At 41.4% G+C, this 16,852-nt stretch overlaps 1 protein-coding gene across 2 annotated transcripts in view; it reads left to right on the plus strand.

Annotated features, from left to right (window-relative positions):
- Positions 1-16,852, plus strand: part of LOC311245528 (disintegrin and metalloproteinase domain-containing protein 10-like) — a gene marked incomplete at its 3' end in the record, with an annotated part of 49,066 nt that overhangs the window by 7,344 nt on the left and 24,870 nt on the right. The window contains exons 3-7 of one of the 2 annotated variants that reach the window (XM_084335400.1): positions 3,818-3,936; positions 6,076-6,234; positions 7,560-7,660; positions 7,946-8,101; positions 8,565-8,657. In XM_084335400.1, the coding sequence (XP_084191526.1) occupies positions 3,818-3,936; positions 6,076-6,234; positions 7,560-7,660; positions 7,946-8,101; positions 8,565-8,657 (628 nt within the window). The remainder of the gene's footprint in view (positions 1-3,817; positions 3,937-6,075; positions 6,235-7,559; positions 7,661-7,945; positions 8,102-8,564; positions 8,658-16,852) is intronic. The other variant, XM_084335401.1, reaches the window with a different exon arrangement.

A 16,852-nucleotide genomic window follows, 5' to 3' on the forward strand; every position in this document is an offset into this window, starting at 1 on the left:
TTCCATAATGTCCATAGGTAAGGTATTCCATATCTTTGCTGCGTAATATCTGGCTAACATTACGTTAATACTGAATTTGAGATGTAACGTTAGCCTACTGGTGACGTTAACTTTAGCTAGCTTGACACTCGGACTGACTCCAGAAGTTGTTCTAGGACAAAAACTTCACCTCCTAAGATATATCCACATAGTGTCCTTCTCGCACCTGTTTTTCTTCCTTGGGCGACTTGCCCAGATCAGGCTGAGGTCCTTCATACGCTGTTTCCATGGTTCATCTATAGTTAAAGAGTGCTGTTCACAATCACTTGTATGGTGCTGCAGGCGCACTCGCTCATCCCCCCCCCCAGTAGCTCCTGGCCGCTCAGGCCAGGTGGAGTTGACCGTTGATTGGCTACAAGACTAAGATACTAAAAAGGTCACAAAAAAACCCACAAGAGGTCCTTGTTCATATCATTGTGCACAACAAATATTAGACCGACCAGTCTTTTAGTTTGTGAGATTTTCTGCAGATAGAGGTACCGTAATTTTCGCACTATAAGCCGCACCTGAATATAAGCCGCAGCAGCTAAATTGAATGATGTGTACATATATAAGCCGCACTGGACTATAAGCCGCAGGTGTTTTAATGTTTAATTACCATAATTAATTAGCATTGGGACTAGGCCTGCCACGATAACACATTTTGCTGGGCGATTAATTGCCCCCGAAAATATCGCGATAAGCGATATTATTGCGACCGGTTAGAGAATTTTTTTTTTGAGAAATTTATTTCCCAAAACTTTTATTTTGAAGCCCACCGCTCCGTCTTTTCCGGTTTTAGACTTTTATTTTGAAGCCCACCGACCGGAGCGGAAGTATTGTTGTTATTATCCTAGCAGCATCTCGTCCGGTTCTGTGTTTTTGAGCTAATGATAAAACAAATGTTGAGATTGTTGGTGAGCAACTAACTTTAGGTTAGTTTTAACGTTAGCTACTAACGTTAGATGCAGCTACTACAGGCAATCAACGATGAGGAGGAAGCGTCAAAGCCGTATAGAATAGAATAGCCGTGTGGTGCATAGGCACGGGAGCGCAACTCGATTACCTGTTATAATAAATTTATTCATGTTTAACTTGTCCCTGTGTCCAGTCCTTTGACTAGCCCCACCCGTTCATTGTAAACAATGATGCATGTAATTGTATTAACGTTATTCTGTGTTGTAGCTATGCTATACGTTGTATTTCGTTTGTTAGCTATTTAGCTAATGTTGTTGGCATTGAATGAGCATCAACACTAGATATTTTCAGTCTTTAATCTTTATTTAGCAGTCCAGTTTCTCCGGGCAGTAGCGAGTAACTACTTGGGTCTAAAAATAGCTAACGTTACACTACAAAGAACGCTATTTGGTTAAAAGGAGCAACACTATTGAGAAATGTAGTTAAGCTATATGTGGCGTTGCTAGTGCCCCACGGAGCTCCCGTGCTGTGCTCTGTAGTAAGGCCAGCGGCCCCCCACACGGAGTGACTGACGAGGGGTACTGGACTGGTTCCGCCTCATTAAAACAAACGCGCAAATAGCAATTAATCGCGCCCGTCAAAATCATTGCATTAATTTTAATTATCGCGGCAATTAATCGATTTATTGCTTATCGCGGCAGGCCTAATTGGGACACAATACTGTCGGACAAATAACAAGAATTAACTCATTTACAAGTTGTATTAAGTTTAGCAAATAAGGGAACAGATAAATAACATTTCAATGCAGTTAAAAAAGCAATATTTCGATTTTTACATTTTCGGGTTTGGTCACGTCGAGTCACATATAAGCCGCACCGTTATATAAGCCGCAGGGTCGAAAAATGGGGGGAAAAAGGTGCGTCTTATAGTCCGAAAATTATGGTATATACACACCAGACTGATTGCATGATCACCTCCAGAGTGCAATAATTATTTCGGACAAAATATTCAAGCCATATTTAAGATCAATGTCAGATTTATTTATATAGGACATTTAAAAACAACCAAGGTTGACTAAAGTGCTGCACAATACAAAGTACAAAAGTAATGTAAATACAATACTAATAAGATACAACACATGGTGCACAATTTACACAAACAGAAATTTAATAGAAAATAACAAATATTGTGACTCAAATTAATCCTTTATGACTCTTTAGGTTATAGATGTTTTTGTCAAATTGGTAGAGACTGAGGAAGGATGGAGAGTTAGATTGACCCCATAGATCAGGAAATCAATATATTTAACTTCAAAACAGCATCTTTCCCCTATGAACACATGTGATGTCAATTAGCAAATGTATTGCAATATTTGTGCATTTTAAAACTGCATGAGGTCATAGAGCCAGGTACTAGGGCTGGGCATTAGGGTCCATACCATCTATTGTTTACCACAAATAGCCTTACACACAGATTCAGGGAGTACTATTAGATTGAAAGTACTATAATAAATAGACTAACCCTGTGTGTGTATACACAACGCTCAGAGTTTAAAGTGACATCTTTGTTTCCCTGCCATCTCTCTTGATAAACAGGAAGCCACCATTGTGTCCTCGTTTTTTCCGTTGCTACTCTTTTGAGATAAAAGCTGCAGCTTTTTCCATCCAGCAACAGAAAATGGTTGAAATGTTTTTTTTTTCTGCCGAGCTGCTGCCCTTGCTTTCACCTCCTGTGTTTCTCTTCATTTGCATTCCCCCCCCACCCACCTCCCCCTAAGTCCTGGTGAATGTGCTAGCCTACTTCTCCCTACTTCTCTCAAGCAATTTCAATTGGACATTTAGCATGTTTACATGCTGCAGTGCCAGACAGTAAGCATGTTATCGGAATATTGCCTACATTTAGCCCCTCTTGCACTCTCCACCTATTCTGCTGCTTAGTAATAAACAACAGAAACTCAAATATTGTGGGTTAATTTTGATAGTTCTGTGTATCATTTTCAACTTTCAACAACTCGCCGTTTTAAACTTTCAAAGTTGGAGCTGACCTGGTATCATGTGGTAGTGTGTTCCAATGTGTTTTTGTATATAGTGAGCGAATGCTGCCCCTCTGCCTTAAAGCATTAAGTGATTTGTAGACCAGGAGTATGCTTTTAAGTCTATTCTATTCTGAAGAAGCTTGCCTACTGGGAGCATGTATAATTGTAATTAAAAAAGGCCCCAAAATGGAACCTTGGGGAACTCCACACGTCATACTTGTGCGGTCAGATATTGTTACTAACTGGGCGGCTGATTGGCGCAGTGGGCAAGGCGCTCGCCACCAACGCAGGAGACGCTGGGTTCGAGCCCAGCTCTCGGCGTTGCTACCGGCTGGCCGGTCGTTCATACTGACACAATTGGCAAGTGTTAGAGGGTGGGAAAGCCGGTGGGTGGGGATTGGACGTTGTGGACAGCGACTCCTAGAGGTCGGTTTGGTGACGCCGGTGCGGCGGGGGCAGCGTGAGCCTCCCACGCGTTACTCTTCGCCACTGAGAGTTCGAGCTGCTGCGGTGAAAAGATGCGACAGGCTGCCTCCTCGTGTACCGGAGGGCACACGTGATGCAAGGCTTCTGTCCTCACTACAGCCGACCAGTGGGAGGCATAGTCTAGCAATGTTCAAGACAGGGGAGGGAAGAATTGGATAATACGAAATTGGGATGGGAGAAAAAATTGAAAAATGGGGAGAAAAAGTTGATTAAAAAAAAGATATTGTTACTAACTGAATATCTTTAAGAGGATTGTTTTTCATTTTATTTTTAAATGTCTGAATACGAAATAATACCCTCCTGTTGTTTCCAGTAGTTTTGTTGTGCTCAGCTTGTTATTTCCCCCCTGTCACATTTCAGACATTTTAACCTGAGGATGAAGAGGGACACCACGTTATTTGCCCAGGATCTGAAGGTGGACATGGCAGGAGAAGAGATCGCCTATGATACCTCCCATATCTACACAGGAGAAATCTATGGTGAGACTGTTTTTCTTTGCACACATAATGGATCATTTATTTGCTTAGAATCAGATATAAATTTATTTGCTTTAAATTGGAGATTAATTTGAATCGGAGATTGCTTTGGTCAATGCCAGGCTGAAACTGAGTATATTTGAAAATCTCTGCCAGAATCCAAAGTTTATAATTCCGAGAGTCGTGTAAAATGTCCCGAAGTCTGAGCAAAGCTACTTTTCTGCATTCTTGGCACATAGAAACATGGCAGATCTCCCTAATGGAAAAAACGGATCATATCTCAATTATTTTTGTCCCAAGCAAAGCAACCCAATTCACTGCTGTGTGTGTGCGCTGAGTGCATCTGCCTTATGCACACAAAGCCGTATCTCGGACATGGTTCGTTGAGTCATGACTATAAATGTAAAACATAATTGTTAATTATACAAATATTGTCGTTTTATTATCATTATAATTATTTAATTCCGTGGATGTCTGTAGGATCGAAGTGACGGCAATTCCAAAGATGGCTGTTATAAACTCTGGTGCACACCAATACATCCTGACAGTCATATTTATTATCATTATAATTATTTAATTCCGTGGATGTCTGTAGAATCAAAGTGATTCTCACAAAGAAAGCTGTTAAAAACACGGGCGCACACCGGGCTGTCCGACTTACTAATGAGGACCAATGCTTGTAAGTATATATAAAAAAAAATATTACTTCCGTTGTCTGCGGCTGGTGTGAACTGGGTAGTGTCGTTTTATGAAATGTAGATGTCCATCGAAAGCCCTGGGTCTCCTCTTTCTTTTGACTGCAACGATTTCATGAGTGCTTCCTGTTCTCATGTATAAATCCTCAGATTTCCGATGCAATGCGCAGAGATTTTTTTACAAGTTCATATATTGCTAGTAACATTTAAAATCAGTGCTAAACAAACGTAGTGCTGAAAATATACACTTTGATAATAAAAAAAACACAACATCACTTAATACAGACTGTATTGATCTATTTGTGCAACATTAAATAAATCTCGGGCCAGTCGGTCTTAAGGGGTTAATGGAAATAGTATAGTATTGCCATTGGCTGTGGAAGTGGGTAGATTCCAAGGTAAACCTGAGGTAAACCTTGTATTGCCCTTTGTACACCGATTTGAGGAGGGCTTTATTTGAGAAAATTCAAATTGTGAATCCGGCTGTCGGCGTTGCGTTGCCTCCAGCTTGGGCCGGCCGTCATACTAACTCAATGGCAGAGTTAGCGGGTGGGAAGTTGAAGGGTGGTAGTCTGGTCGTTGTGAACAGCGACTCCTACAGGTCGGTTGGGGCGCCTGCACAGCAAAGTCAGGAAAATGGCGGGGGCAGTGTGAGCCTCCTACACGTTACTCCTCGCCAAATGAGAGTCCGCGCTGGCAGGTGAAAAGATGTGACAGGCTGCCTCCACATGTATCGGAGGGGACATGTGATGCAAGGCTTCTATCCTCCCTACAACCGGCCAGTGGGGGGCATATGCGAGCAACGATCAGGACAGGGGAGGGAGAATTGGCACGAGAGGTAAATTGGGATGGGGAGAAAAATCACAGAAAAAGGAGGAGAAAAAAGTAGATAAAAAAAAAAAAAATCTAATTGTAAATCCGGATTTGTTTTGGCAGTCTGAGAGTTGTATGTTGAGTTGTTTTTTTGTGAAGGACATCTTCAGTTTTGCAGGATTTTTGGAGAAAGCATGGCACTTGAGACAAAACACTATCCTATATAATTGTATATGAATTCATCTTGTTTCTTTGTTTACATACATTGCTTACAGCTTGTTATATTACGTTTTATTGTATATATATATTTTGTTGCCATCTTGTTCTATATGTCATAATTTGTCGAGTATACTATTATATACTTATTGTTTATGTGTCTTGTAAGCCCATATGGGCTGGGCATACACCTGTATGTAAGACACAAAAATAAAAAACATCAAATCAAATCAAACTATGAACTCAAGAGTGTAGCACTCAAGTTCGACACTGTTTGACGAATAATATCACGTACCCATAGTTGCCAGAGTTGTACCCTTCGCTTTGGATAAAAGTGTCAGTTAAATGTAAAGGTACCATCCCTACAGTACAGTGGAAATGAGCCATGAATACTAACCCTGCTCTGTGTCTCCCCCAGGTGAGAAGGGCACCCTGAGCCACGGCTCCGTGGTGGACGGCAAGTTCGAGGGTTTCATCCAGACCTACCAGGGCGCCTACTACGTGGAGCCCGCAGAGAGATACCTGAAGGACAAGGACGTGCCCTTCCACTCCGTCATCTACCACGAAGATGACATCAGTGAGAGCTGCTCCAGCAACACAAACACCTTTACATAGAGGCGATAATTCAGTATTATTGTTTTATCATCAATGAGAGCACCAGCAACACAAACACCTTTACATAGAGGCGATAATTCAGTATTATCGTTTTATCATCAGTGAGAGCACCAGCAACACAAACACCTTTACATAGAGGCGATAATTCAGTATTATCGTTTTATCATCAGTGAGAGCACCAGCAACACAAACACCTTTACATAGAGGTGATAATTCAGTATTATCGTTTTATCATCAGTGAGAGCTTCTTCAGCAACACAAACACATTTACATAGATGCGATAATTCAGTATTATCGTTTTATCATCAGTGAGAGCTCCAGCAACACAAACACCTTTACATAGTTCAGTATTATCGTTTTATCATCAGTGAGAGCTCCAGCAACACAAACACCTTTACATAATTCAGTATTATCGTTTTATCTGGATCATATCGAGATGACATTGTGATATTGCCTCGCTCATCTAAATGCATGATAACCACCACATATGGATTCAAATCTCTTTCAAAATTAGCTCTTGAACGTTTTGGAGTGGTATCACACTTTACATCATGCAGTTCAACATTTTGTACAGTTGGATTATTTATCTTGTGCTTTTACGTACGTGAACAGATATACAGTATATCGATATTGTTCTGGGGGGAGATTCCAGATGATTCTCATGATATGAATTTCCATCGTATTGCCCAGCCCCACTTTCACTCGCACCTTTTCTCTCGATCGCACACGGTGTGTTCCATTGGTCGCCAGCGCGTGGGAAACTGTTCGGGGAGAGTGTGAGAGTAGCGGAGCGCTAATCTTTTCATCTGCCAACCAAGCTGATGGAGACAGACTGGTGCGCTGTTTCCCCCCCAGGGAGCGGAGATACCCGGGGCGCTCATTAGCTGAGTAACACGATCCTTCATTCAGGAAACACGACTCAATTAAGCGGCCGGTAGCGAATCACTGAGCAAACCACCCCTTCCCCCTTCTCCCCTCAGCTAGTCTGATGTCATCCACCATGTAAATATGGGTATAGGGTATGTGGCTGAGGGGCAAAGTGAATACAAAACAATGTGAGTGGAACACGGAGAGAGTGATAGGTGGGAGAGGAAGGAGGCTCGGGTGACGTGTAAGTCCAACCCTTTTCTGATGGTGAGTGAGCCCTAGGAATAGACTGACTCACAGGGTTAAGTAGCTAACATTGTATCGGGTAATCTGAACAGGACTGTGTCTGCTGTCTCTCTACCTCTACATCTCTCTGTCTCTCTCTACATCTCTCCGTCTGTCGCTATCTCTCTCTCGTAGACTACCCTCACAAGTATGGCCCAGAGGGAGGCTGTGCTGACTACTCGGTGTTTGAGAAGATGAAAAAGTACCAGGGCACTGCAATCGCAAAGCCAGCCAAGGTGAATGTACACTATATACCACAGTAACACCTATGTTTTTTTTTTAATATATATTATATATATATAAATAATGTTGTACTTTTTTCTCCATGTATGTATATGTAAAATTGTGTATATATAAATCTATATTGAAGTTTGCAAATGTGTTACATTTTTAAGACCCATCGGACTAAAGATAGCGGATATTATTTATTTAAGCAGTCCTCATGTGAGAATACTGTATATGATTTATTTAACTGTCCACTTGGTGCTTCTCCTCTGCGTCTCCTCTGCTCCCGGCGCCAGCAGGAGCTCCACGCCGAGGAGGCAGACTCTAATGAGCCGGTGTTGCTGAGGAAGAGGAGGATGGCCCAGGTGGAGAAGAACACCTGTCAGCTCTTCATTCAGACGGACCACCTCTTCTATAAATACTACAAGACCAGAGAGGCCGTCATCGCCCAGGTAAGACACTTCCTGGCCAGACCCTTCTAACGGCAGACATTTTGACGTGTCGTAGATGGGTACAGGTTGGGGCTGGGCTCGTGTTGAGAGGGAGGAGGGAGCCACAGAAATGCAGAAATAAAATTAGAAGTCAAAGTATTTGGCAGTTAGATGCCATGCTTCTGGGAAAATCTAAAACTATAGACTTTTTGTTCCTCTGTCTGTGAATAATGGTGTATCTTTTGTCTTCTCCTGGTCTCACAGATCTCCAGTCTGTGAATAATGGTGTATCTTGTCTTTTAGTGTTTCAGTCTGTGAATAATGGTGTATCTTTTGTCTTCTCCTGGTCTCACAGATCTCCAGTCTGTGAATAATGGTGTATCTTGTCTTTTAGTGTTTCAGTCTGTGAATAATTGTGTATCTTTGTCTTCTTCTGGTGTTTCAGTCTGTGAATAATGGTGTCTCCTGTCTTCATGTGTTTCAGATATCCAGTCACGTCAAGGCCATTGACGCCATCTATCAGGGCACTGACTTCATGGGCATTCGCAACATCAGCTTCATGGTGAAGAGGATCAGGGTGAGTCCCCAGGAAATTACTCTCCCACAGTTTGACACGTTGTCAAATGAAACGGGATGTTCAGGAGGGACTTTTTTAATGTCATGTTAACATGAACCAGAGATAAATAAAGCAAATGTCACTGATGTTAGTATTTAGTTGTCGAGAAAAATTATTGAATGGAATGTCTGTGTAAGATGGGATGGCAGCAAAAGTTGCCCTTGGTATTTGTATATAAAAATATAAGAAAATAAATATTTAGTCTCTTTTATTTTGTTTGTATTGATACATGTGACCAGACACAGACTCTGGGTCCTTTTAGAAGGGTCTTAAATAAAAAATAAAATAAAAATAAGAGCATTTTTACATGATATGAAAGTACAAAATAAGCCATCACGTGTACAAATCGGGCGGATACTTTTCAATTTATGTCTTATGAATCATGCTGATAACGCACTACTCATTCCTGAGCTACGGGGCTTCTAAGAAACCGCGGCCATTTCTCTTGTCATGCATAATGACTACCTTACCCAGAATGTAACCCCCCCCCTGACTTGACACATTTCCCTTGTCCAGACTAAAACGATTTTGATCTTTTTCGTTTAAAAAAAGGTTTACGTAAAAACGAAAACGTCTCAAGATAATAAGTGCATGCCACAAATTTACAAAATAAATGTCTTTCCTGTTAGATGTTGCTCTTTTATTTTGAAAACCCCCGACCGGAAGTGTTGTTGTGCCGTCCGGTTTTGTGCTTTTGAGCTGACCTACTTTTCCACACACGGCGCAACCAGAGCCATCTAAAAGAGAGTTGCGACACTTCCATTGAGTTTCATTGTTATCGTGGAATGCGGAAGTAAAGCTCCTCATGGGCAATACGTAGTTCCAAGCTCAGAAAGCTTCCAGCTGAACGCCATTCATTTTCATTGTTTCCGAGGGGACCGGGACACTCGCTCGCTGGTAAGTTTACTTTATTTTACTTACTTACTGCATTTTTTTACATTTTAACGCATTAGCAGACCACTCATGGATTTAGTCAATAGTGGTATTTTATGTAGCAAGCTTTAGTTAATGTTTAATGTTGTAAGTTAATAGCTTGTTAGATTCTAAATGCAGTTGGCTAACGTTACCATACTGACGTTGGCCTAACGTTACATTTACCAAATTATTTGCAGTTATTGGTGTTCGTTAGTTTATCTTCGTTTATTAGATTTATTGTTAAAGTGAGCAACACGTAGTTTCGATCGTATTAGTACATCTGATTACAATCAAGAATCAAGAGGTTTATTTGTCACATACTACATACCAGGGCATACAGTGAAATGCGGGTGGCCATGCCCGCATTGGTTGTGCAAAATACAATAATAAAATAGGCATAGAAAAAAAAATGGATAAGACACGAGATCTGCATGGTAAAAAGAAAAGACATGCTAGGTTCCTGAGAAACTGGTCCTATATACACTTCTATACAATATACAATTTACAATGTTAACTCTTAATGTATTTAAACTATACTATACACTATACTATACAGTACCTCCTTCTTTTAAAGTGACTTCACACTTAGGTTAATGTTAGTTGAGCAACTAACTAACTTTCAGATGAAGAACCATAAAACTCTGAACAATTAATCTGTGATCATCCACATGTATGCTGCTGTTATGTTTATGTTTTTTGATGGAGAGACTTTGTAAGTGGGGCTTACAAAACTCACAAATGATTTAATTCATATTACAGTCATCGCTGACACACACAGTGTGTGGCGGTGTAAACAAAGCTGTTGTCAATCACGGCCTCACAATGGCTGAGGCTGGTCGAAGGGTGCAGCCAAATGTTGAGAGAACCACTGTAAATTAAATTATTCAAACATTTAGTTGGGATAGCAGGTGTGTACATTGGACAGTAATTCAGCACTAAACAATCTGCACTGCACTACTGCCATTGTGTCATACATGAAGCTTACAGTGGGACAAGAACTTGTTTACATTTTACATTTAGACTTACAGCTTTACTGCAGCAGATTTACTGTATTGTAGTGTAAAGTAGTGTTACAGTAAAGATTTGCCATATTTACAGTATGGTACTGTACTGCAGCATTTGGGAAGTGGGAAGCACTGTTATTGTACACGGACCAGGGCACTCTTCGGGTTCTTCACCAGATGTGGGAGGTCTGGCATGAAATATAGCCTCCTGTCTGGTCTTGCTGGATGTCGGACAGATGTTTTGTTTTGGTTCACCCCAAAGGCCTTCCACATTGCCAGATTAGGGCTGCCCATGTCATGTCGGTGGTGACATTAATTACATGTAGCCCTATGGAAGCTGCTTTGTCAATAATGTCCAGAATGATAGGTTTATAAATTGCCCCATTAGTGGAATTGCCACTGTAGTGGTAAGCCACTACTTGTTTCCAGCGTGTCGTGCTCCCTGCCAACATAAAAACACACGCATGTGTTGCCTCTCCTGTGTGGCCGGGTAACGTCACATCCCCATAAAGTTTCCCTGTCCCCAGGTGCAGCTCCACGCTGGGTGTGATTGACATCTCGTCCAGAGTCAGCACACACTCCCTCTCCATCTCTGTCAGGCCATCTACCTTCAGCTTCAGTATGTCAAACACCTCCCCTAATACTCCTGGTTCCATCTTTATATGCTGCAGGCTCCTTTGCAGGGTTCTGATGTCGGGGAGAGGAATCTCCATCTCCTGAAGCAGCCTGTAGCCTGTTGAGCCTGTGGCAAAACGGATTTTTATGGCCCTTTTTTTTTTTTTTTTTTTTTTTATATATATATATATATATATATATATATATATATATTGATCTTTTTTTTCCTCCGATTTTCTCCCATCCCAATGTTAGTCGTTATGCCAATTCCCAATCCCCTTCCTGGTCGCTGCGCACTTACCCCCCACAGTCGGTCTGGGAGAGTGGAGGCTATCACGTGCTTCCTCCGACACACGTCTAGCCAATCAACCGATTCTTTTCACCTGGCAGCGCGGACTCTCACTGAGAGGGTGTAACGTGTGGAAGGATCACACTACCCCCCTTAGATGCTATCCACGCTGAGCAGGCGCCCCGACCGAACTGTAGGAGTCGGGGCGGACCCGGACCCACCCCGCCAGCTTTCCCACCCTCTAATACTGCCAATTGTATTAGTGTGAACGGCCAGCCAAGCTGGTGACAATGCCGGGAGCTGGATTCGAACAGGCGAGGTGTAATATGAATTAAATCATTTGTGAGTTTTGTAAGCCCCACTTACAAAGTCTCTCCATCAAAAATGTGGATGATCACAGATAAATTGTTCAGAGTTTTATGGTTCTTCATCTGAAAGTTAGTTAGTTGCTCAACTAACATTAACCTAAGTGTGAAGTCACTTTAAAAGAAGGAGGTACTGTATAGTATAGTGTATAGTATAGTTTAGATACATTAAGAGTTAACATTGTAAATTGTATATTGTATAGAAGTGTATATAGGACCAGTTTCTCAGGAACCTAGCATGTCTTTTTTTTTTACCATGCAGATCTCGTGTCTTATCCATTTAATTTTTTTCTATGCCTATTTTATTATTGTATTTTGCACAACCAATGCGGGCATGGCCACCCGCATTTCACTGTATGCCCTGGTATGTAGTATGTGACAAATAAACCTCTTGATTCTTGATTGTAATCAGATGTACTAATACGATCGAAACTACGTGTGGCTCACTTTAACAATCAATCTAATAAACGAAGATAAACTAACGAACACCAATAACTGCAAATAATTTGGTAAATGTAACGTTAGGCCAACGTCAGTATGGTAACGTTAGCCAACTGCATTTAGAATCTAACAAGCTATTATTACGATAAACATTAACTAAAGCTTGCTACATAAAATACCACTATTGACTAAATCCATGAGTGGTCTGCTAATGCGTTAAAATGTAAAAAAATTCAGTAAGTAAGTAAAGTAAAGTAAACTTACCAGCGAGTGTCCCGGTCCCCTCGGAAACAATGAAAATGAATGGCGTTCAGCTGGAAGCTTTCTGAGCTTGGAACTACGTATTGCTCATGAGGCGCTTTACTTCCGCATTCCACGATAACAATGAAACTCAATGGAAGTGTCGCAACTCTCTTTTAGATGGCTCTGGTTGCGCCGTGTGTGGAAAAGTAATTTTACTTGCATATTATGTATGATATATAAATGGAATAAACTGTAAAGGTAGGTATGAATGTACTAAGATATATACAGTCTGAACATTATTAACAGAATGAACAGTATGAAAAGAGTAGTATGAATACGCTAAGATATATACAGTGTGAACAGCGTTTAAGTTAGTCATGGATGTATTATAAGAGCTTTTATAATACATCTATGGTTACAGTATGAAATGTAAATGCTAAGAAATGCAGAGTAATAACAGCTTGAGGTATGATATTCACTGCATTTCCATATTCACTTTGTGCATGTATGAATGTCTTATAGATAGCATTAAGATGTGTGTATTTATGACCATAGAAGCACGTAAAAAATATGAATGCATACATACTGTAAATGTTACAGTATGTAATGTTAGCCTATGCATTCATATTTTTCGTAACTTATCCAAGGTTATGGGACAGTCCACAGACAACAGAAAAACTGACTAATGCTGTCTCTCTGCCACTCCCCTGAAATGCTATTATATATTGAATATAAAGTGTTGTCAACATATAACTGTAATGTGGGCTGATTAATACAATTATGCTTGAGTGTTTAACAACTGCCGTGATATGGCTAATGTAAAAGAATAGTCATCAGTAGCTAGCATAGTAACGTTCGATATTGCCGTCATCGCCTAGTGATATAAAGTAATATAATGTAAATATTAAAGTAGCAGACATGTAAATGATATAACGCAACAGTGATCAATGCACATTGTGTTAATAAGTACCAAAAATTGCTGTAACAGTAGTAGTCACTGCCGCTCTGTCCCGCTCAAATCAGGTTGACCGCATGAGTGCAAAAACAAATTGGAACTATGGGAGCTACGTGATCGCGTGGCGGCGAGATCACAGTGTCGCAACTCTTATTATATGGCTCTGGGTGCAACGTACTTCGGGAGTGGAGAGAGGGAGAGAGGCCGCGGCTCAAACTACCTGTTGGAATAAATTAATTGATTGATGTTTAACTTGATGTCATTTCGACTAGCAAACGTTGTCTGTATTTAGTTGGTTAGCTATTTAGCTAATGTAGATAGCATTTTGAATAGCATCAATGCTAGCTGGCTGGCTAGTGGCTACAGCTTTATTTACTAAATTATGGAGGCTTTTTAATCGTCAAGGTAAGAGAGGATTTGTCATGATCAACTGAAGGCTTATGCTATGGAACAATATGTGCTTGGGTTTTCAGAAAAAGGCCAGCTATGTGACTCTAATCTCTAGTTAGTATCGTGTATTGCATCAGTGTAATAAGTGTAAGCACAGCAGAGCCCCGCTCCGCTTCAGACAGATGAGAGCACAGCACGTGTGTGAGCATGCATGTGTGTCATGTGTGCATCATCGGTTCAGGAGAAGACGCGGTCGCTTGTAAAGATGGTGACCCAATGGGGGGCGTCTTCAGGCGTCTTCAGAATTGCACACTCTGAAAGCTGGTATCAGAAAGTACCGTCTTCAGGCTGTCAGAATGCAGTTCCGTGTGGCAGAACGGTGCAAACGAACAAATACTTTGCCTAAATCGACCAAAATCGTTTTAGTCTGGACATGGCCTTAGTCTGAGAGCAGCCCTGCCTTTAGTCTAATGACTTGTGACCCTGTTCTATCCCCAGGCCATCAGGATGCTCAATGACTCTATGCAACACTAACCCATCCATGAAATCATAGCACTGATTGGAGACAAAATAAGTGATGAGATAGTCAAACAGGTGAAACAAGCTAAATACTTTCCCATCATAATGGACTGTACTCTTTGAAAGTTGCACATTTGTAATAAAATAAAAACTTTATTTAGTATATTTTTTGTTTGCGTCAGATTATTTGTAACATAATGGAGATGAACACTGGTTGGGGGAGAATGGCTTTGCTCCCTTTGCATAATTCACTCACAGCTCGGGCTGTCGTTGTGGGAGAGACATGATCATAATTCGGTTTTTATGCAAAAAAAAATTAAAAACCAAGCGCAAGTCGATCAGAGCTTCCTACGCTGAGATATGCAGGGCCGCGGGAAGTCCGCGGGAAGTGGGGGTGCTGAGATATCGATCGTTTTTGATTATAAAATTATTTTATTTATATAAAATATATATATTATATAATTATACTTATGTATTGTCTGCGAGACATCGCCACCACGCGACAAGTGAAAATGCTTGCTATCTGCAAACAGCTCCACTGTCTGTATGTATACTCTGCTTTGGTCAAATCACATTCAGCGTGGGGCCTGAGAGTGCTGGGGCTGACGTTCTGCAGATGGATACTATTGAGTCAGAGCGATAGTTCAACAGGGTCTGAAACGTGTTATGAGGGGGTGCTGAGATAAGTGATATAATAATAACGTCATAGGTTTACCACTCTGGTAAACCAACACTCTCGTTCACTAGAGGAGACCACTGCCCAACTCCGCGCTCTCACGCTCAGCTCTGCGGAGCGTGCGAGACAAACAATGTAACCGTTTTGATGCATACATCACAGCCCAGCTTACCCCACCTGTTGCGCCCTCCCTCAGCAATTCGTTCCCCGCATACATGATCGCCGACATGCAAAAGGTCTTCGACCACCCTCCCGGGGGCTCGGATAGTTCTCCTGGCTTGTTCACGCCAGGGAAACCGCAGATATATTCCTTTACTGCGAATTCAGCGTCTCAAAACTATTCCAGGCAATTTTTTTACCAACGGATTTCCAGTTCCGTGTTGACGCTTCCAGGCCGCGTCTATTCGAATCCCAACCGGTTCATGCGTCGGCTACACGCTGTTAATAACACTGCATTATCGAGACAGCGCCCCTATGAGGATCTGGCAATGAATTCCAAGAGTAGGGTAAATCTGCAGTGCCGCTCCGCTCTGTGACATTGAGTAGCCTCGGTTACAATGGAATAAAAGCCAAAACAACCTTGCAGTTGCAGTTACACTCTCCGCCAGCAGGGGGTGCTGCAGCCCCCGCCACACCCCCACTTGCCGCGTCCCTGGAGATATGGTCACTTTTCCGCACCTAACCTTACCAGTGAATGCGTCATGCCTCCGGGGATTCCCAGAGTTATGCGGTGCACGAATAATACACACACACACACATTTACACTTATAGCAGACTTCAAACTCCACTATCAAACTTTCCAAAGACCAGAGATGGACAGGCGCTCTTGCACGCACACACAAACACATTTACGCTTATAGCATTGTATCGAACCTAAAGGTATGAATGAAGAGAACGTCTTAACCTGTTTCCTTTAACCTCCTTACTCCCACATTGTTATTTCTGGTCTGATTAAAGATGTTGTTTGTTGCCAAACTAGATGCCCTATGGATAATTTGAAATCAATTAATTCAATTCAAGTAAAGTGGCTCAATTAGCCCTATAAATGAAAGGGCATGCTATATGTTATCAAGTTTCTGGTAATTTTGTTTCGTTTTGTATTGTATTGTTTATAAATTTATTGATGATAGATATAGATATATCTATACATATGTATAAATTATGATTGTACTCTATTTTGATAGGTCATTCATTTAGTCATATTGCATAGGCACACCTGCGTTGTGATGTCATTTCCTGCCGTGTCATTTACCTGCCAGGTGTATATAATCATCACCTTGAATTCATTTCCAGTGCTAGCCATACCACTGAAGAAGGACATTAGTCCGAAACATGTCTGCTTTGATTCAGGCTGCCAATTAAAAAAACATTGAACCTGTGAGTGCTGGTCCGGCTACCCTGCTTTGTTATACTACGCTTATAGCAGACTTAATGACTTTAGAATATTTCAGCTAATGAAGTTAAATCAACTATCCAGTTAGTTTTTATAATGTAATTTTTGGCTACTTGAGAGGGAGAGAGAGACAGCGCCGTTATGAGCCATTCAGTCTGATTTGAGGAGCACACGCTCCTGGACTTAATCTATGTGCACTGCCAGTCAGGCTTTTATGCCTGATTCAGATCAAACGGTTCCAAAGATATTAATGTTTCACACCGCCAACAAAGTAGCCTACTGAGTCAGTTGTCTCGGAATGGAAATTAGCTGTAATATCTGCGCGTCTCCCTCCGGAGTATTTAACCACAC

The sequence above is a fragment of the Notolepis coatsorum genome, assembly GCF_963971535.1.
Source record: "Notolepis coatsorum genome assembly, chromosome: 18".
Classification (NCBI taxonomy): Eukaryota; Metazoa; Chordata; class Actinopteri; order Aulopiformes; family Paralepididae; genus Notolepis; species Notolepis coatsorum.